At 32.3% G+C, this 20,909-nt stretch overlaps 2 protein-coding genes and 1 pseudogene across 3 annotated transcripts; 1 reads left to right on the top strand and 2 right to left on the bottom strand.

Moving 5' to 3' along the window:
• The first annotated feature begins 387 nt into the window (after positions 1-387).
• LOC107819748 (pentatricopeptide repeat-containing protein At2g17033-like) lies at positions 388-3,548 on the top strand. 2 transcript variants are annotated; one of them, XR_001655784.2, is made up of 3 exons: positions 388-787; positions 1,270-2,556; positions 2,856-3,548. XR_001655784.2 is itself a non-coding variant. In XM_016645895.2 (2 exons), exons 1-2 carry the CDS (start codon positions 503-505, stop codon positions 2,350-2,352), a joined length of 1,368 nt encoding a protein of 455 aa, XP_016501381.1. In that variant the 5' UTR covers positions 388-502; the 3' UTR covers positions 2,353-3,548. The 2 variants fall into 2 exon arrangements, 1 of the variants encoding a protein (XP_016501381.1); XM_016645895.2 differs by having other exon boundaries at positions 1,270-3,548.
• LOC107819746 (mechanosensitive ion channel protein 6-like) lies at positions 1,646-9,735 on the bottom strand. The gene is made up of 5 exons (XM_016645893.2): positions 7,370-9,735; positions 6,381-6,504; positions 5,542-5,835; positions 4,985-5,187; positions 1,646-4,386 (listed from the first exon to the last, which is right to left on the bottom strand). Exons 1-5 carry the CDS (start codon positions 9,424-9,426, stop codon positions 4,098-4,100), a joined length of 2,967 nt encoding a protein of 988 aa, XP_016501379.1. The 5' UTR covers positions 9,427-9,735; the 3' UTR covers positions 1,646-4,097.
• Positions 9,736-15,604: 5,869 nt separating this feature from the next.
• LOC107819745 (protein HEAT INTOLERANT 4-like) lies at positions 15,605-17,661 on the bottom strand (annotated as a pseudogene).
• Between the last annotated feature and the right edge of the window lie 3,248 nt (positions 17,662-20,909).

Genomic DNA, 20,909 nt, shown 5'->3' with positions numbered 1-20,909 from the left:
TAGGGACTCAATTGAAAATTACAACTAGATTAAGGACAAAACTATATAAACATAAGAAATTTCTATCAACAGTTAACTTCTTAAGTCTTAACGTAATACTCCCTTCGGTCCAAAATAAGTAATTTTTTGGCCTTTTATTTGTGGTCCATAAGTATTTTTCCAGATTTCAAGAACGGATTAATTATTTTTTTCCTATATTGTCCTTGGAGTAAATAGTATTGGAGTATGTGTTAGGATTATTTATGTGAAGAAATAGTAAATATTAATATAATTAATTTCATTGCTAATTAATATTAAAAGATGAATTTCTTAATTTACACGAAAACAACTAAAAAATCATGGACCGTCGTCATAGTACTCTTTTAGCTTAGCGTACTATCATTTCATAACACAATAAGGACAAATTTTGGTTAACTATAGTGCAAAACCATTTGGAAAAATTTAGGGGCAAATTTGTATCGTTGCCATTTTACACGATAGATTCGATTATTTATCCAAAACGATGATCGGAAGTATCCTAGTTCCGGCGCCGTTGACGCTGCCACTTCACCGGATAAGCCTCTGGAACCGTCACGCACAGTCAGGTAGTCCTCGTTGCTCATTAAGCAAACAAGGCCACCGCTTTATCTCCACCCTTATCGCCACCGATTCCGACGATATATCCGCTACTCACCGCTTGCTACGGAAATTCGTCGCTTCTTCTTCAAAACACGTTGCTCTCAGTACTCTATCTCAGCTCCTATCTCCTACTACCTCTAACCTTCGCCTCTCTTCTCTTGCCCTCCCCGTACGTCTCTCTCTTATCATCTATTTCAGTTTGTCCTTCTCATTGATTAAGCTAAGAATGATACGCTGCCAAGCGAAATATGTTTGCAGTTATATTATTTTGTATTTCAATGTTTATACAATCAGATTAACTTATTAGGTAATTAAAGTATAATTTAAGCTATATATTTTGTCAGTTCAAGTAAGATGTGCGCTATGAGGTCATTTTTAGCTGTTGTAGAAGGTAATATATCTTATTTTCAAGATTACACATTACCTTGACGGTGTATGTAACTTAAAAGTATTACACAAAAATCTCTTGATAAGCATTAATTAGTAATCTGGTAAAAATGTTAACTAACCTGCTATTTAAGGTTACAATTCACTGATAGTGTAAAATAATTTCTACAGAAAATGTATAAAATTTATATCTATGTAAATTATGCTACTTAATTTCTAATACAATTAATCTGATTGAATGCAAGGCAAAGTGTTTATTTGCAGTTGTATTTGGAAATCAGTGAAGCGTCATGGTTTGATTGGAATTCGAAACTAGTGGCTGACTTGGTTGCATTGCTTTACAAGCTAGAGAGATTTGATGAAGCTGAAACCCTAGTTACTGAAACGGTTTCTAAATTGGGAAGCCGAGAACGAGATTTGTGTAGTTTCTACTCTCAGTTGATTCATTCACTATCTAAGCAAAAATCGGAGAGAGGAGTTTTGAATTTTGTTACAAAATTGAAGCAGGTTATCTTGTGTTCGTCGTCTGTTTATTTGAAGCAACAAGGGTATGCCTCGATGGTGGATGCATTTTGTTCTATTGGATTACCGCGTGAAGCTGAGGAATTCATGGAAGAGATGAAGGAATTAGGATTGAAATTATCAAAGTTTGAATTTAGAGCTCTAGTTTACTCATATGGGAAATCAGGATGCTTTAGCGAAATGAAAAGGATTGTTGGTCAAATGGATGGTCTGGGACTTAAATTAGATACAGTTGGTGCGAATATGGTGCTTAATTCATTTGGATCTCAGTACGAGCTTTCAGAAATGGTGTCGTGGCTCCGAAAAATGAAAGCTTCAGATGTTCCATTTTCTATCAGGACTTACAATTCGGTGTTGAATTCATGCCCCACGATTAGTCATTTGCTGCAAGATCCAAAGAGTCTTCCTCTTTCTCTGGAAGAGTTAATGGGCAATCTGAATGAGAATGAAGCTGGTTTGGTGAAGATACTGGTTGGCTCATCGGTTTTGGAGGAAACAATGCAGTGGAACCCTTCAGAGTTGAAGCTGGACTTGCATGGGATGCATTTGAGCTCTGCTTATGTGGTCATATTACAATGGTTTCATCAGCTTCAATGCAAGCTTGTTGCTGAAAATCGCGTTCTTCCTGCGGAAATCACAGTGGTATGTGGGACGGGAAAACACAGTGTTGTTAGAGGAGAATCCCCTGTGAAAGGGTTGATCAAGGAAATACTGCTACGGGTGGGATGTCCACTCAGGATTGATAGGAAGAACATTGGATGTTTCATTGGTAAAGGAAAAAATTTCATGGAGTGGTTATCAAGTTACAATGCCACTTATACATGAAAGGATATCCCGACAGCGATAGGTCTACATGTTGAATCAAGAAAGATGTTACCACAACGGATTACTACAAGAAGCTGAATATGTTCAATTGAGTTAATACCTATCAATCTAGTTGGTATGTTTGAAAGTTGAGACACGATCATCTGATATCCTCAAATGTGCATTTTGCCGTCATAATCAGTGAGGTAGCTGATAAGAAAAAAGGTAAATCATTAATTGTTGCGGCATGTAGCTTTTTGTTGAACGGTCATCTTCAGCTATTGAAGCATCTAATATTTTGCTGCATATTGCGAACTGTTCAAGCATTTAATATTTGGTTATTGGCCTAATTACCTGTTTTTTCACAATGGCAAAACGCCTGCAAAGAAGTCAAAGAAACAAATCGAGCTGCATCGCAGTTCAGAAGTAAGCAATGACAGCGATTTGCATCCAAACTGAAGTGGAGAAACAAATCATAGCAAGATTTCCTGTTTAAGAAATATATGAATTTATTACTCTTGCAGGGTTTATGAGCAAAATCTTAAAGATCAAGGTCCTTGTTTGGGTGGATTATTCATAATAGAGGAGGACAAACATGCCGGCAAAATCGATTTGTAGCATAGATTGCTCATACCTAACCAATCACACCAACGTTTACTGCTCCGTGGAAAAAAAAACGTTGGGTTGCAAAAACATTGTCATTTTGTCTCGTGATGGTATCCAAAAAACTCAGCAACATCCACCTTTGTGCAAAATTGGCGAGACCATCCGTGGACCGAGGAGCGGAGTAATAGTCGAGGAATATCTGTAAGTTCTTCTGTTCAAGAAGAAGGAATTCTAACCAACAAGTAAGACAACGAGCTTGCGCACTACAAGATTTAATGATGGTGTAGCTCCAACCCGAACAATTGTGTACAACCGTGCTTCAATATTTCTGATTGCCGCAGATTTTACGCAAGGTCAGCACAGAAGTTATGTCCATTATTTTATCCTTGGTATGATAGTTATATTAGATCAATGATCACCAGGTGGAGAGAATCTCTTTACTAAAAGAATTCAGGCAACTGAATGTAATTCACTCTACTAAACTACTTCCTTCTTGCGAAGGCAATATTCATTCAAGAAGACTTGCTAGCTTGCTGCTAATTAAGAGAATTCTCACTTCAAAGTAATGTACCAAAAGCTGGCTCCTATTTGAATTTATCATTACAAGAAAATGTTGCACTATTTTAGCCTTGTCATTAGGTCCGTTCAAAAATATTACACGATCCTCCAATATGACAATCCTACTTGATCCAATCCATTCCTAATTGCACGTTGTTTAGTAGGCGCGAATAGATGTGTGCCTTTGTAGCAAGTATAGTAGGCAGGGATAGGTGTGCATCCTCGGTAGCATATAGAGATGCACTAGTCACTTTTGGCTCAAATTCTTTTATGTAGTTGCATAATTTAACCAAAAAAAAAAAAAAAAAAATTGTAATATATTTATGCTAATTTTACCTTGATTGTCACAAACTGGATGAATGTGGGTACTTTGTACCTAATTCCTTGATCTGCCTATGTTAGAACTTAGAAGGGAAAAACTTCTAATTATAATAACCTTCTCTACTTTAAAAAGTGGAAAACAACTTATGCCGAGGCCATCCAGGGCAACACCAAAAACCCTGTGGCATAATGTCCTATACTAATAAAAGAACACCAAAAGTGAAGCTCTCGCATTTGGAAATTGGAGCATCTGCAAGCCAATTCCGATGAGATTTTCTTGCTTAGTTCCCAGCAGTAGGCCAAGTTGAGGGAACCCTGTTGGAGGTAATGGGAGGCATACCGCGGACATTGATGTCAATGGGATACAGTCGATATTCAATGTCTAGCTCTTTGAAAATCTTAACCATTTCCTCAATCAATTGAGCTCTTCTGAGCCATTTCTCTCCCATATCCTGATGGTTCATTCTATGTCTAATCCATACAGACATTTTCAACCTGTTTAGGTCTTCCAGGTTCATCAGTACAACTGTAGGAGAGGGATACCAGTGGTCCTTCTTGCTCTCAATATAACTGCAATAGCAAGCCACCAAAATTATGTCAAGTCATAACTCAATATCATCTAATTTTCACTATTATACAAATTCTTTTAACTAATAAAACTTTTATTTAACGGTGTTAGGGCTAGCTTGTGTGCACCTCGATTATCCACCTGGTATTTGCTACCCCACACCAGTGCGAATATTGGATAACTTTGCCTACCAAGACAAAGTTACCAATACATGTACTGGTGGGAGATAGCAGGTACTTGGTGGAATAGTCAAAGTGTGCTCAAGATGACCCGGGGACCATTTAGATTAAAAGAAAAAAAATAGCTTCTCTTCAGCTTTTTTAGTTTTTTACTTTTTCCCCTTTTCTTGCTAGGTGGATATACACATGAAAACATTAAAAAAGGAAAGAAAGGGGCATCCATCTAAAGGCCAATCAAACATCCTTTTCGCGACATTATGTCACGAAATTCATATGCGGCTGGTGCGTTCTTTCTTTTGAATTCTGTTACTCTAATGTCTTTTGTCAATTAAATATGTAAGTAAAGTTTTCTACAAACCTGTTGCAAAGCATTCGCAGAGGTGATAAAAGATAATATTGGATGACAAGAATAAATATATACCTGGTTATTCTTTGTTTCACAGCAGCAATTTTATCTGCTGGTGTAGCAATGTGGACAGTAAAGTCAATCGAGTCTCCCATATCAGGACTACGGTAGTAATTGCCAATAGGTCGAGTTGAAAGAGTACTATTTGGATACATTATCTTTTGGTTGTCGAATCTCAGAAAGACGGTAGTTAAAATGTTCATCTCTTCAACAATCATCTGAAACACAAAAAATTATACATATCAGGCCTTGCTAAACACATAACTACGCTAAAAAGCGGTACTAGATTGTTTTAAAAAGAAATGGCACCTATCTATATTTGGAAGACCTTTATATTTAGACTTTCCGTTTTACCCTTAATGGAATTGCTCTTATAGCCAAAAAAATATAATGAAATATTTAATACCACAAGTTCTAAGATTAATCTTGTAATGTGAATTACTTAAATTTTGTGTCAAGTCAAACACCGATATAAAAGATGAAACAGAGGAAGTATTATGTTTGAATAGAAAGGAATGAACAAATAGAGACATAATTAAAAGGAAAAAGGATCAAGAAAGTATGCTATATACCTGAACTCCATCAACCTCACAACGATCTCCCACGTCAAATGGATGCATTACAAATAAGAAGATGATGGATTCAAATATGGTTTTGCAAGTGTTTCCAAATACAAATGCCACAACAACAACCTGAGAGCTGACGAAGAGCAAGAACTTGCTGGTCGCGATCCCTAAAATTACAAGGCAGATGACCAGAATGATGATGCTAACTAAAACATTCACCATCTGATGAAGTTTGTTCACAGCTGTTTTTGTATCATTTAGCGTCAATGCAAGTGCCCTTCGTTCTCTAAAAGCATTCACCTGCAGAAATTCAAGGATAGTCGTTTGATAACGTGGACATAGACAACTATTGATAGAGTGTTGGAATTCAAATTAGGCTAGCTACCACTTATTGTAAATGGAAGAAGAGACTAACAAAATTCAAAGGAAGAAAATTATAAGGCATAAGGAGGATGGAAGAGGGAGATAACCACTGATAAATATTATGAAAAACTCCACCATTACAATACAAGTTCAACATTTATAAACATTTTAGGATGATTCAAAAGACACCACCCTATAATAACTCAACAGAAAAATGAAAACATTTAAGGGATCGTTTGCGGACTAAATTATCCTGGGACTATAATCCTGGGATTATAATCCCTACGCTAATTTTAATCCCAAGTTTGATGGGATAAATTTAATCCCACACCTTAATATCCCACCTTATTCCGCGTACCAAACGACCTCTAAGTTTATTATTTCAAACAAAGAGTATGTAGAAAAGAAAAAAATATGTGCATAACTTCATCAAGAATTAATGAGCAGAAAGCAATAGTTATTGCATAATATGCATTTCTTACCACCCAGCTCTTGAGTGATGCTTTACTGATCTTTTCTCTGTCTGGTGATCCTTCCACAAGATTCATAGTCTTCAAAGCCTCTTCTTCTCGCAAGAAACACCTCAAGTCGTCCAGGTAGATGAATCTGTCCGAAGAACAAAGTTTTAGACAATTTTACTGAAGTGATATGATCATGTGACTGCTATTTAAGTAGTATATGATTCTTTGTGACATGAGTAATAAGTGTACCACAAGATAGAATAAATCAGGTGATCTTTATTCAGCATAAAATATGGAAAGGTGTTATTGATCAGAACAGTAAGGGCTCGTTTGGTAGGAGGGATAAGGACTAATTAATTCCGGGATTAAATTTGAGATAGGTTTATCTCACGTTTGGTTGGGATAAAATCGCGGTATAACTAACTAATTCGGGGATTGTAGTGTTATTTTTATCCCTACAGGAAGGTGGGATAACAATCCCGGGTTATCTTGTTTCCCAACCAAACGACCCCTAAGTTATTAAGAATAAAAGTCAAACTACAGCAGGTCACAAAACCAAAGTATACACTATACAATTAAAAAAAAGGGCAACCCGGTGCATGAGGCATTCCGTATTCACGCATGGTACTGGGAAGGGCCGCACCCAAGGGGTGTGATGTAGGCAGCCTACCTTAATGAAACATTAGTGACTGATTTCACGGCTCGAACCCGTGACCTATAGGTTACACGGACACAACTTTACCGTTGTTCCAAGGCTCCCCGTCATACACCATACAATAGTAATTCCAAAATTGGGAATCATTTCAGGAACTGCTAAATGTTATTGCCACAAAGTAGGTATTTAACAAGAATCAAACGTGAAGATCAAAATATGATGAAAATTACATAGAAGTATCTTTTTTCCTATTGTCTTCCATTATGTTAATTGTATTAGCATAAGAGGGGGATCAATGCAACCTCAGATTTGGACTAATATGTCTGACTGACTGAGTGTTTATGAAATTACTTACTTGGATCGAGGCTTGGCAACGTTTCGGAATATCTTCCTGGCTGCAACTTTGGCCTCATATTCACTTCTAATCTGTGTCGTAGACTCATCCTCTTGTTTGGTATCCAGTATTTGCTCATCCAGCGTAGATATTACCCCATACCTTACTATTTTAATCAATCTCTTCATATTCCAAGCTGAAATATTCTTGGGGTTCAACTTATGCAAATGATCAATTGATATCCCTTGGTTCTGTTCATCTGGATTTTTTGACAAGGGACCAGAAATACCAGAAATCGAAATGCTTACTGTTCTTGATGGTTTTGGTGTTGGCGTTTGTCCTCCATTAACACTTACGCCCTTGTTACTACTGTATTGAGGAGCAATCGGGGGCCTAAGTTCTGCTGGTAACTGTGCCCCTGCAATATTCTGCAGCTTCCAAACTTCAGCCAATGTTCTGTCCTCTTCTACTTGAGATCGATGAATTTCTATCAAAGGTGGTCCTGATAGTGTCTCAATCACATATTGATTGAACAACGATTCTTGAATTCGATCAAAGAAAGTGCTAACATGAAATGAAGATGCTAGCACTTTAACCATAAGAGTTTTCACTAACCATAACATTGTCCCAATTAACATACATATCATCAATTTATTAATATACCCTAAAAACTTATTGTTCTCATCAACTTTCTTGTCAAACATGAAGTGCCACGCAATTAAAACGAGGCCTAACCAAAGACAATTCTGAACAGGCTTTCTAACACCATAAACAAAATATAATACCCTTTTTCGCAACAGAAAATTCCTCTCAATGAAGAACACAACTAACCGAATCACCCAACCGGATAACAATCTCCCACATATTAAAACAAGAACCAAAACCTCCCATTTCCACAAATGAAGTCCCCTGAATTCTTTCCTCTTCAATAAAGGGATAGCAAGTGTGCATATTAAAGCTGTCACAATAATAACAAGACTTATCCATTGCAACAGAGTCCAACAATCAACTTTGTCCTTTTTAAATTCATCCGGAAGATCTTCATCGAATAATGGATCATCGTCTTCCTCCTCTGGTGGCTTTAGCATCCCAGAAGCTCTTCCTAACAATCCAGATCTTATTTGACCTGATTTTCCAATTTTTCCTGATCTTCTCTCAGGTATCTCAGGCGGGTCAATTAGTCTTGATTTTGTCTTTGCTCTTCCTAACACGCTCGCTCTTCTCTGAAATGAAGTGCACCTTAGCACCTGATCATTATCACCAGCATTGGTTTTAGGAGTATAGTAAGTATTGTTGCTGTTATTACTATCATCTGGAGGATTATTAATGTTCGTCCTTCTTCGGCTAAGATACTTTGGTTCATCGGGTGTTGCATCGCTAGTTTCACCTTCATCAGTCGAGCAACATTCATTGTCATTATAGGCTTGGTCAGGCTCGATGTCAACCACATTACTAGGTGGTGACGGAGCCTGAAATGAAACTCTTAGATCCTTTGACGTCGTATAACGATGATTATTTATGTTGTTGTTCATGTTATTGTCAACAGATGGAAAATTTAGTGGACTGGATCCGGCAGCGCTATCATTATCAGGTTTTGGATGATTCCTCAGTTCATCCATTTCCAAATCCATGTCCAATGTCATTTCACAACCAACAGCTCTCTGTTTATTCAAGAACTGTCCGATTAATTTCGAGGGTGGATCTTCAGGCATGTCCTTAATGCCACGTTGGATTGTCGCGCCATTGTTTTGAGGCCCGCTATTCATCATATCCTCTCTCCAAAATTCATAACTTGTCTCATGCCATAACATGTTACGTTCGCTTCCATCCCGAGTGGTCATTTTTTCTCCGCCATCAATCTTGACAATGACTTCGCGACGATCATTAAGATCAATGGATGATCTTGTTGTCAACGAGGAAGAATTGACGGACGAAGAAGCAGAATACGGGGTTTCGGGGCTTTGATGAGAGAGGATAGGTTGGTTTTCGATATCGTGAGGAACGGATAACTTTTTCGTATGTTTATAGGAACTATGAGGTTTAAATGATTTCTTGAGAGATGAAGAAAGTTGATCCATGCCTTTGTTAGATGATTAATATGAAATTTTCTATGTTATTGATGTTTCCTCTAATCTTTCAGGTTGATGAAGCACATTTTTGGATGAAATTTCAGTTATGAGATGCTGTAGTTGGGAAACATTTAATGTTGTAAATTCCCATATTAAATGTAAGTTTGTGTTTGTGTTTGTGTTTGTGTTTGTGTAAATCTAATGACGTGGTTTTGGACAATTATGGTATTGGAAAGGAAGAGAAAATTAAAGAAAAGGGAAAGAGATTAAGGGAAACAGAATCACAGATGGGTTATGTGACGATTAATTAGGAGGTAAAATACGGCGGGCTTTGCGTTAATGTAGGTTTAGACTTTGTATTAGCCAAAACTTTTCTTTCTTTCCCATGAGATATGCTTGCTTTACATGACATGAAAATTCTTGTGTAATGTTTTCTGGAATTCTGGTTCACGTTTAAATCTTAACCTAAAAGGAATTATACGAATGCATCGAAAAAATGGCTCTAATAATAATCATGAGACGAGTAAATTAATTAATTTAAACATTCTTTCAATATTTCTTACACTTAAAAATATGTTATTTGTGGCACGATAAATAGAAATATATCAAAAAAATTATATTATAAACAAGACTTTTAATAACTAAATTGTGGATGTTATTGCGTTTTATATGAAACACGGATCCTCAACAAGAAAGAATCTTTCAATATTGAAGACATAGATTTTTCTTTTAGGAAAAATAAAATTAATTATGGTAAATATTTTGCCCTTCCATAATCAAATATGGTAATAAATCAGGGTAAATCTTAACCACTTAATTATACCGCACATAAAATTTAATTAGGCTGAGAAAGAAAAACTTTGAAACTTGTCCTATTTAACATGCACTAGTCTTTAGGGTACGCGCGTTGCGCGTGTACCTCGTATTAATAAATATTAAATTTTAAAAGAATAACATAAAGTTTAAACTGAAAATTTTGATTGAGTTATCATAAAAGAAAAGTTAAAACAAAGTATAAGTTTACTAATATAGTAATTGTTTGGTGTATTCCTATATATAGGTGGTATTTTCCTATTTTAAATTTGTACATGAGTGTGCTCTTATTTTAGGACTCCTTTATTATATACATAACTGCAATGTTTATTTATGTTTCTTTATTAATCATATAAAAATTAAGTATAATTTAATGATTATTCTATCATTTCAAGTCGTCTTATATATGTAAAGTAACTTGCGTAAGTTCAGATATTTAAGTTGGTGTAATTTTATGTGTTTATTGGCTTATATCAATGAAGTGATAAATTCTCAGTAGATTATACATATAGTAATGAATATTGGGAATTTTTACCTAATTTGATAAGTAGTGGTTCAAATCAGATTCATTCCTATTTATTCTCTCCTCATTTTTTTAGGCTTTGCAGCTCATGAAACAAGAGTTAAACATGAAATAGGACTTAAGTTTACGAATGCAATAAGAAAAGCATTATAGTGTAGATGCATAATACAAATAAAATAAGGAAGAAGTATCTATACATAAATTCTTCATTGATTTAAACTCCTTAATATTAGGAAAAAAACTTAAATGTCGGTAAATTTTTTAAAATCTGAAAAAAATTAGTATTGTTAATTATTAAACGTAGAAAAAATAATAGGGAACTATAAGACATACATCAAATTTCTAACTAATTATTTTTATTGAATCACCCAGACTAATTATCTCAAATTTGAAATCCTTCGAGTCCAAAACATGAAATTGAAAAAGATATGTTAAGGGAAAATAATTGAGAAGTTGGTGTAGAAGATTTTAAGATAAAGAGCAAATAAAAACTATCTTTATATAAAACCGAATCATTGTCAAAAAGAAATTCTGGCAGCTCTGTGTATTCAATAATAATGTAGAAACGACTTTTACTTGTACTATCTATGTGTATTTTGCCAGGCTAGTCATTGCTTGATTTTAGCACATTATCAAATCTTTCTTCACAAAATTACTAACGTGGTTACAATTGCAGATTCTAAGGCTAGTTAATTATCATATCACGGTTTCTATATATATATTACACTATGTTGTCTACAATAAATCTGTCTAAATAGAGTATTGCAAGACTTTAAGCAAAAGAAGATTTTAAGTTGGTCAACATAGACAAATTACCAAGAAATCATAAGAAACGTAATAATGGCTTTTTCGTTTTCCTTCTTCTTTGCGATGAAATGCATATTCTTTTTAACTGATCTTCATGCTTATTAACAACCACAACATCTGCGTGCAACAATGGTTGATAACAACTATTCCTACTAATTAATAAATAAAAAATGTCACCGTATCAGAACTAACAAATAATACTACTAAAACAAGAGGTAATATGCATGCTAGCATAGTTTATGTTCTTAGTTGGTCAAATATCAGAGAGTTAAACATAACTCAAAAAGTAATTATCATAATTAAAAAGTCAAAAAATCCGAGCATGAATAAATATAAATTGTTTGTATTCAGAAAAAGAGAATCTGGAAATCGAGACTTGGAATAATAGCTCTTTTATAGAAGTTTTGCCTATACAATTCGAAAAGGAAAGAATTTATGATTAGGAAAAAATTAAATGACTATTTCTATATATTAGGAAAATAAATTAATGAATATTCAGATATTAACGAAATAACTAAATGACTATTTTATCTAGTGTGAACTCTGTTTTAAAAGGGTAAAAAAGACGAACGACATTTCGCTAAGGACCTTCGTGCTTTTAATATAGTACTAGTCTCAGGGTACGCGCTCTGCGCGTGCACCCCATCTCAATAACTATAAAACTTTAAAATATTCTATAAATATTATTAAGCTACATATATTTAATGTATAATTGTTTTGTATCATTTCAAAATTATTCCTAAAATTTAATGTTGAGATAAAAAGTATAATAATTGTGGATATTAATACAAATTATTCTAATTATAGTATTTATTAGAATGTTTATTTACATTTTGATAAATAAACTTTCTAGAAGGAGTGTTTGATTAAAGAGAAATGGAAATATTATTATATATCCAGATAATCAAACATCATTTTTCATACAAAACTTCTATGTGTGTTTTTTATTCTACTAAAATAATTATTTATATAAAATTAATTTGTCTTAGTTCTAACTATGGTAAGCAACCTCCGCTTCCAACCAAGAGGTTGTGAGTTCGAGTCTCCCCAAGAGCAAGGTGGGAAGTTCTTGGAGGGAATGATGCCGGGGGTCTATTTGGAAACAGCCTCTCTACCCCAGGATAGGGGTAAGGAATAAAGCTCTTTTTGTTATTTAAAAATTTCAAATAGTTACTAAAAACTTGAAAGAAGCAAATATTCTCATAAGCAACCCGTGCACACATCGTACAATGAAATAAATTTGTATTTATTAATTGAAAAAGGTCAAGGAATTTTAGAAACCTCATAAAATTTAGGAGAGAAAGTGAAAAATTCATAGTTGAGTTCAAATTTCAACTTCTTAACATTGGAAAAACAATAAAATTATAATTTTGTCCAATGTGAATTGTGAAATCAATTTTTTAAAGGATAATATATATTATCACAACAATCATCCACAAGAAAAAAAGCTATTTTTATTATTTAAAAAAATTCAAATAGTTACGAAAAACTTGAAAGAAGCAAATATTCTCATAGGCAACCCATGCACGAATCTTACAATGAAATAAAAAAATATTTATTATTTTGAAAAAGGTCATATAATTTAAGAAACCTCATAAAATTTAGGAGAGAAAGTGAAAAATTCATAGTTGAATTCAAATTTTAACATATTAGCTCATTCTAAATTGAAGAAAAAAAAAAATCTAAGTCCAACATTTAAAACATTGATGGCATATCCAATATGGAATGTATATTTATGCTAATATATTTATTGTTTGTAATCAAATTTAGTCTAAAATAATTAATTAACTCTAATGGGGAAAAACAAATAGTAAAAATTTGAAGAAGCAAATTCTCTCACTACATATTTCTATCATATTTAATAGAATCTCGTACATAAGGAGATAGAGTCTTTTTTTTAATTAGTTTAAAGGTCAGACATTTAGAGAAAACTTGGAAAAAAAAGAAGAAGCATTTTTATCACTACATTCCGAACGTGTACCACAAAGTTTCCATAAATTGATATAATAATGGGATTTTCCTTTTTCACAAATTAATGTGATTTTCTTTATAAATTTATTATATTATATAGCTCAAATAAGGAAGATCTAATATAAAAATTTAGTTGATTTTGAAATCTTAAATATTAAAAAATAATTAAATATTTATATTTCTCAAAATTAGGAAAATAATTAAAAGACTATTTTATCTAGTGTGAAATTAATTTTTAAAGGGTAGAAAAGGCTTGTTGTTGTTGTTGTTACAATTTATATTTATATTATTGTACAATAAATATGTTAAAGGAATATTGTCGTACCAAAATGTACAAATGTCAGATCAAATATTATAAGAATATTTTTTTATACTTTTGATTCCATAATAGTAATAACCAAATAATTATACCAAAAAAATAATATTAATCTATATAAATAACATGTTAGCTGCAAAAAATATATAAAAACGTGAAACGTCAACTTAAAAAAACCTAAGCGACATGGATGTATCAATTGTGGCATTCTTATTATCCTAATCTTGATGGAAGACTTTACATTATGGACCTTTGGATACAGAAGTATACCTGCGGATGGTCAACATTAAATTGAAATATTTGCACAAAGTTGTTTTGTGTGATCCCTTCCCTCTTTTAAGTTTCTTTTGTGAATTGAAGAGCTCTTTTGCTTTAGCACAAGTGCTTCGAATCTAATTTACGAAATGCCAGCAGTCACCCGAACAATTCATGCACCAAAAGAATTAGAAAATTAGAAGAGAATAACTTGCATAAAATATACAAACTTTCTCTCTCCAAATTAATATACAGGTCTTGGTTTATAACAAAACTAACTAAAGGAATAATCTACAACTTTAACCAGGGAAGATATTTGTTCTAGTCTAAAGACATGAGATTTTAGAAGACTTCTTAGGTTTATGTAAATGGAGTTTTCTTGAGGCAAAAGTCTCTCGCTTTAGGAAGAGTAGGATTTGCAGTTTCGCATAAGAAGCATAGCGAGAATACCCCTAAAAACATGTTGTTCCTTGAGTCCATTTAATATTAGTACTTTTTACCATATTCAAATAAGGAAAAATTTAATGTACAAAATTTAATTGATTTAGAACTCCTAAACATTAAGGATAAGTTTAAATGACAATTTTGTCCTAAGGGGAATCTATTTTTTAAGGGTAAAAAAGGCGAACGACATTTCGCGAAGGCCTTCGTGCTTTTAATATAGTATAGATATAGATATAGATAGATATAGATATAAATGAGATTTCTGTAATTATAAAAATATGCTATCCAGGGCAAAATCATAAGCTTAAAATTAAATTATTTTTCAGTCCGGCAATAGAGTCTCTAAAACCTTGACATTTGACTTCGTTTGTCATTCTGTAAAGTTTGTTTCGTTTTTTATTACTTTGCGTTATTCGTGATCTAGGTTATTAAGCCCGTGTTTTAAGATGCTAAAAATATTGTTATCGAGTTTCTCCAATCATATATCTCAAATTGCTTTAAATTTTGATTGCCATGAAAGATTTAACTTCAATGTGACAGCATAACACTACATTTTATATAAACCAAAAGAGCCCGTGCACATAACACCTTAAGTTCATGCAGGGTTCAAGTGTGATGTAGATAGCCTAACTTAATGCAAGTATTAGTGGCTGCTATCACGGTTTGAACCCGTGATCTATAAGTCACACGGAGACAACTTTACCGTTGCTCCAAGACCCACCTATAGCATTAGTGGCTGCTACCACGGCTCAAATCCGTGATCTATAGGTCACACGGAGATAACTTTACCGTTGCTCCAAGACTGTCCTATACGTCACAATATTTTATATCCAAAATACTAAACCAAAAAAAGAAAAGAAAAAAAGTGCAACATTACTCGTGGTAAAAAAATGGCAATCAAATAGAGATGGTTGAAGATTGAACGTGCACATTTTAACAATAGAATGGTTGTTTAACTAAAAATGAAATCGACATTAACATACTATGATCAAAACTGTGTTTATATCCTGTAGACTAAAGTCATTATACGAGATTCCAAATCTTTGCTACAAAATAATCTCTCATTCAAAATCTTCAGTTGCTTAATTTTCACTACATAATTCAGAAAATTTTGTGAGCCTTTCCATAGTATCTGTTTATAAATGGAGACTTGACCTGAGATACATCAGGAGCATCAGGTGAAGACACAGGATAAAATTTATAGAATTTCATACTCTGAAATGCAGCTTTCTTTTCTTCACTCATTTCATCTATAGCTTTTTTAGCCTCGATTATTCTTCTTTCCTTCTTCAACTTTCTCCTCAACAAATTTCACAAATTCATCTTTTTTATCTAAAGCCAACTCCTCTGCCTCAATAAGTTAATTTGCCATTTCCTTTGGCTCATCAAATTCCCAATCAAACTCACAAAATACAGGCGGTTCAGTTGGGAATAAGATATGCACAACGGTGCTTTGTTCGAGCTGATCATCTCCTGAGAATGGATGATAAAAATAAGGTAAGCAATATTCAAACTTCTTCACTCGCTCTAATTTCAAGTGTTTTAAACCAGCTCTTCTTTGAGTACACCTTAGAATAAAAATTTGAGATTTGAGTTTTTCAACTTGAGATTTTCGTTTTTCTAAAGGAATATATGGAAACCACTCCATTTTCATCTGTTTCATTGGTAGTATCTCTTCAGCTTCTCTTTGTACGGAATTTATTCCAATTTTATCAGAAGGTGGAAAAGAAGATACAACAGCAATCACAACAGGTATGCATATGACTTTTGATTGGCCATGAAAATAAACTAGTTGTGGTTCAGTACAACCAAAAAGATAGACTTTTTTCCCATGCAATTCTCCGCCTTGTTCAAATGCATATTCGAGATTCGAGAAATTCCACTTGTATAGGTAAAGGCTTAATTTAAATGATTGGTCACTCAACTGTGTTTCAAGTTCACTAAAGTCACTCAATTATTTTTTGACACTAAAAGTAACTAAATTTTCACATTTTGGCTCAAACCCCTACCAAAAATATGACATGACATAAAATTTAATGAGAAAAATCCAAAAATAAATGCCACATAAACTTGAATGGACTATATCCACTTTAGATCCATTTCTTCCTTGATGTTATTTGACCCATAACCAAATGCTTTCAATAAAAAAAATATTAAATTTCACATTAGTTTAAAATGATTATCCTATACTACAAAATTCTTGCATTTTCTGTTACATAATGTCTATTTATAATTATTCTATACTAAAAAAATTCTTATCTTGTTTGTATGCCCCATCCGAGTCGTTTTAAAAATCTACTGAATTAAAATACGACTATATCCAACTCACATAATATATTTATAATTTTCTAGTGAAATTAAAATAGGATTGTATTCATCTTACATAACATATTAATGTATTATAAGCATACAAGAATAATAATAAGGCTAATAAGAGTCTATTTTTATGATGAACATGCAATTACAGACAACCTATTGCAATTGTTTAGACAAAAGAAATATTATTTGTACGATAAAAACCCCACAAAAAAATTACAAGACCTAATTTTATTAGCGGTGTGTTTTCCCCCCTATTGAAATCCATTTGGGTTATAGGTCAAATCAAATTAAGGGAGAAATGGATCTAAAGTAGGTATGGTCCATTAAGGCTTATGTGACATTTATTTTTGAATTTTTCTCATTAAATTTTATGCCATGTCATATTTATGGTAGAGTTTTGAGCTAAAATGACTTTTAAGTAACAATGTAAAAATTTAGTTACTTTTAAGTGACAAAAAATAGTTGAGTGACTTTAATGAAATTGAAACATAATTGAGTGACCATATGCGAAATTAACCCTATAGGTAAATCATGTCGATTTGATCCCATTCTGTGCCAACAGGAAAAACTTCTTGCCATAAATCTTCCAAATTACGCTTATCAGGAAAGTACTCTGTCTCAATCTCAGGCCTAGCAATTATGTGAACATATTGGCTTTGCTCAACAGCTGATTGGGCTTGTTCTTGGGTCGATTCTTTGAACTTACCTTTTCCTCGTACTTGTGCAGCCTTTCTCTTTGTGCCTTTCCTCATTGTTTATTGATTTTTGGGTATGGTAATAGAGGTTAATCAATGTCTATGGGTGCTATAGGTTGGTTTTGGGGGATTCTGACGGTAATTTAAAGGATACATAACCTATATTTATAATAGTATGAAATCTATTTTGACTAAGAATTGGAAAATTTATTTCTATATATAATTGACTATAAATTCAATGTAAACATGAACTAAGTAAATTAAAAAATACCAAATCGTTTTCCTTCTCCAACTTTGAATTAGTCTTTAACACTATGTAAATTGTAATACCCTCAAAGCAAACGGAAGAACGACAAATTAAGGGCTGCCTTTTGTGAGTCTGTGACAGTGTCTCTACTTGCATTGAAGACTTTAGTCGGCAGATATGGAAGGGATTCTTTTCACGATGCAATAACATATTGAGAGAACAAAAAATAAAAGACATGCATGTTAAAATTTGAAAAAAATGATTTTAGGATTGGAGAAACTTGCCAAACATCTATACTATATTAAAAGCACGAAGGCCCTTAACGAAATGTCGTTTGCCTTTTTTACCCTTTAAAAATAGAGTTCATACTGGACAAGATAGTCATTTGAGTATTTTAATAATATTTATGACTTTAAAATCAAATCAAATTTTTCCTAAATTTTTGGACTTAAAAACAATTAAGATTTTATATTATATAAAGTTTCCTTACTTAACATAACTCTAAACTAATACGTTTTCTTTGCTTGATTTATTAATGAATCTTAATAAAATCCTACTTTAGGTTAGAAAACCATCAATAAAAGAATCCTAAGAATGAAAGAAAAGTTGAGTTCTGCCACAACTCATAAATCTATTGCTTATCAGATTAGACTCTCAATTATGTTGCTTTACCGACTTTAACCAGGTCTGATTCTCCGCTTAATATCAAACTAACTTGGGATATTTGACATTTTAGTTTATAAATTTGATTATGCATTCTTTGTTTGTTGCGATTCGTGTGGATTTTCAAGGATTTATGTTACCTATTGGTATACCTCATGGTTTTAGTGGATCTATGTTTCTATAATTTTTTTATGTTTCTATATTCTTGAGAGCTCAATCGCGCTTTGTGTGTCATAACTTTGAAAGAAAAATGTATTAGTATGTTTCTTACTTGCGTACAACTTTAGTTGGTAGTTGGTACTACTTTAATGCTAGGGATATGTAGTTATGCACCACTCTTAGTTTTTGATAATTTTTATATCCATAGATTGTATGTTAGTACATTCAGTCATGTCACTCTAACGACACTTCATGTAGAATCATAATTCCAATATATGCATTAAGTGAGTGTTAATTTGTACTTAAGAAAAGAAACGAAACTGAAAATCATTCAACCTTAATTCTATTCACATAGAAAAAGTTATCCTAGATCTCTATGTACAAAGATTTAAAAATTAAGAAGAACTCATGTTGAATAATCATTATGCAAGACGCAATCCCAAAAATATTACTGCAAGAGTTTTAACTTATATTGTAAGTGTAATATTCATCTTTAAGTTTTATAGCAGATTATAGATCTTACTTTTTTTATGAATGATTATTTGTAGATTTTTGTTGGATGACCTAATAGTATAAATATATTTTCTAAACTATTGGTATATTCAAGTTATACTCGTGTTCAACTAAAATTCTTTTATCTCAAATTTAGTTATATGATATTGCCATTTTTTTTTTTTGGAAATTTGTGATTCCTTTCCGACATGCTTCTGGTCAACTTTATTAGTTGAATATTATCTATTTGATGCTTTCTTACATTGTTTGTTAGAGAAAACATATAACAAAGATGAAATAAATAAGAGTCATTCCTAATGTGCGGAATAACTTTTAAGATCTCATTCATTGTTCGTCTAATAACTACTAACATTAAATTAGGCTAATGCTGCTAGAAGTATATTTTATATGTGAAAGATTAATAATATCTCAAATTTCATATTGATGTGTTTATTCGCTTATCCTTTATTATTCGAGCTAATTGATAATTTTTTGGCAACTCTTTTTGATAAGTTGTACGCAAAATTTTTTAAGGTATATTAAAAATGTGGCCATGATAAAATAATGTAAATGTTGTTGTCATGATAAAATAATGTAAACGTTGTTGTCATGATAAAATACGTAAACAATAGAAAGGAAAGGAACCCGTAAACTAAATTAATATATTGGTCATGTGTTGTTCACAAGCAATTTGAGTTGAAGTGCTAGGTCGGTATTACATTGATGTTTCACACCATGTTCTATTTTCAACAGTAATTGATCACATACTTAATTAAATTATTTTTCTCAAATAAATGATCTTAGAATGTATGTGGTGTAAATTTTATTTTGCTATATAAGTTTCATAATTGTAACATCGATTTATTTTGTTAATATTATCTAATGATAATATTTGAATTCAATATAAAGTTTACTTGATTATGGTAAGCCTTACGGTCTTACCGTAATCATACGAACATATTTAGCTTTTTGTTGAGCTAAAACATACTTGGGTCGTTATAACTAAAGCTAAAGTCTACATATTAGAACAATTTTATAAAAGCTAATCTTAGTTAATTTTAAAGTCTTGCATATTGGGATTTTATGTATAGTTCAAATAAGGAAAGATCTAATAAAAAAATTATAGTTGACATACAAATTTAAATACTAAAAAAATAGTTAAATGATAATTTTGTCCAGTATAAAATATATTTTTAACAGGTAAAAAATTTTTGTCAGTATCTTAATTTTGGGCGTTCGGTGAAAAAATAAGAAAGATTTGTCAGTTAGTTGATCCTATATTATCTCTTCTATAATTAACATATGAATATATAGTTTTTCAAAAAAAAAGAATTCTTAATCTTCAAGGATATGTGTACTAATAATAAAAAGGAGCATGATAACCTCAGAAATTAAGTAATAAAATTATAAAACTAAAATAAATTTTAAGTTAAATATATTGATTAAGACAATTGATCGACTTATGCAAGGATAATTTTCTTACATTATTGAGTTACCTAAATAGGATCAACAATCATCATTTTAAAAAATTTAAATTTTTTCGTTAACTTCTACCTTATACATATCTCAGACACAAATTTTAAATATAACATTTATGAGATATTTTAAAATTTTAACTTATTAAGATAAGGTACACGCGCAACGCGCGTACCCTGAAACTAGTGCTATAAAAATAGGAACACTCTTAGTGAAATATCGTTCGACCTTTTTACCATTTCAAAATAGAGTTCACATTGGATAAAGTAGTCATTTGATTATTTACCTTATATATTTAGGATCTTAAAATGC

Source organism: Nicotiana tabacum, chromosome 5, assembly GCF_000715075.1.
Source record: "Nicotiana tabacum cultivar K326 chromosome 5, ASM71507v2, whole genome shotgun sequence".
NCBI lineage: Eukaryota > Viridiplantae > Streptophyta > Magnoliopsida > Solanales > Solanaceae > Nicotiana > Nicotiana tabacum.
This window is presented reverse-complemented; position numbering and strand designations above follow the sequence as displayed.

Excerpts from the sequence above, each read along its gene's own strand:
- LOC107819746 (XM_016645893.2), bottom strand. The coding sequence starts at position 9,426 with ATGGATCAACTTTCTTCATCTCTCAAGAAATCATTTAAACCTCATAGT. Across the intron at positions 6,505-7,369 it reads GTTGCCAAGCCTCGATCCAA|ATTCATCTACCTGGACGACT; the intron begins GTAAGTAATTTC and ends TTCTTCGGACAG. Across the intron at positions 4,387-4,984 it reads GTGAAACAAAGAATAACCAG|TTATATTGAGAGCAAGAAGG; the intron begins GTATATATTTAT and ends TTGCTATTGCAG.
- LOC107819748 (XM_016645895.2), top strand. The coding sequence starts at position 503 with ATGATCGGAAGTATCCTAGTTCCGGCGCCGTTGACGCTGCCACTTCAC. Across the intron at positions 788-1,269 it reads TCTCTTCTCTTGCCCTCCCC|TTGTATTTGGAAATCAGTGA; the intron begins GTACGTCTCTCT and ends GTTTATTTGCAG.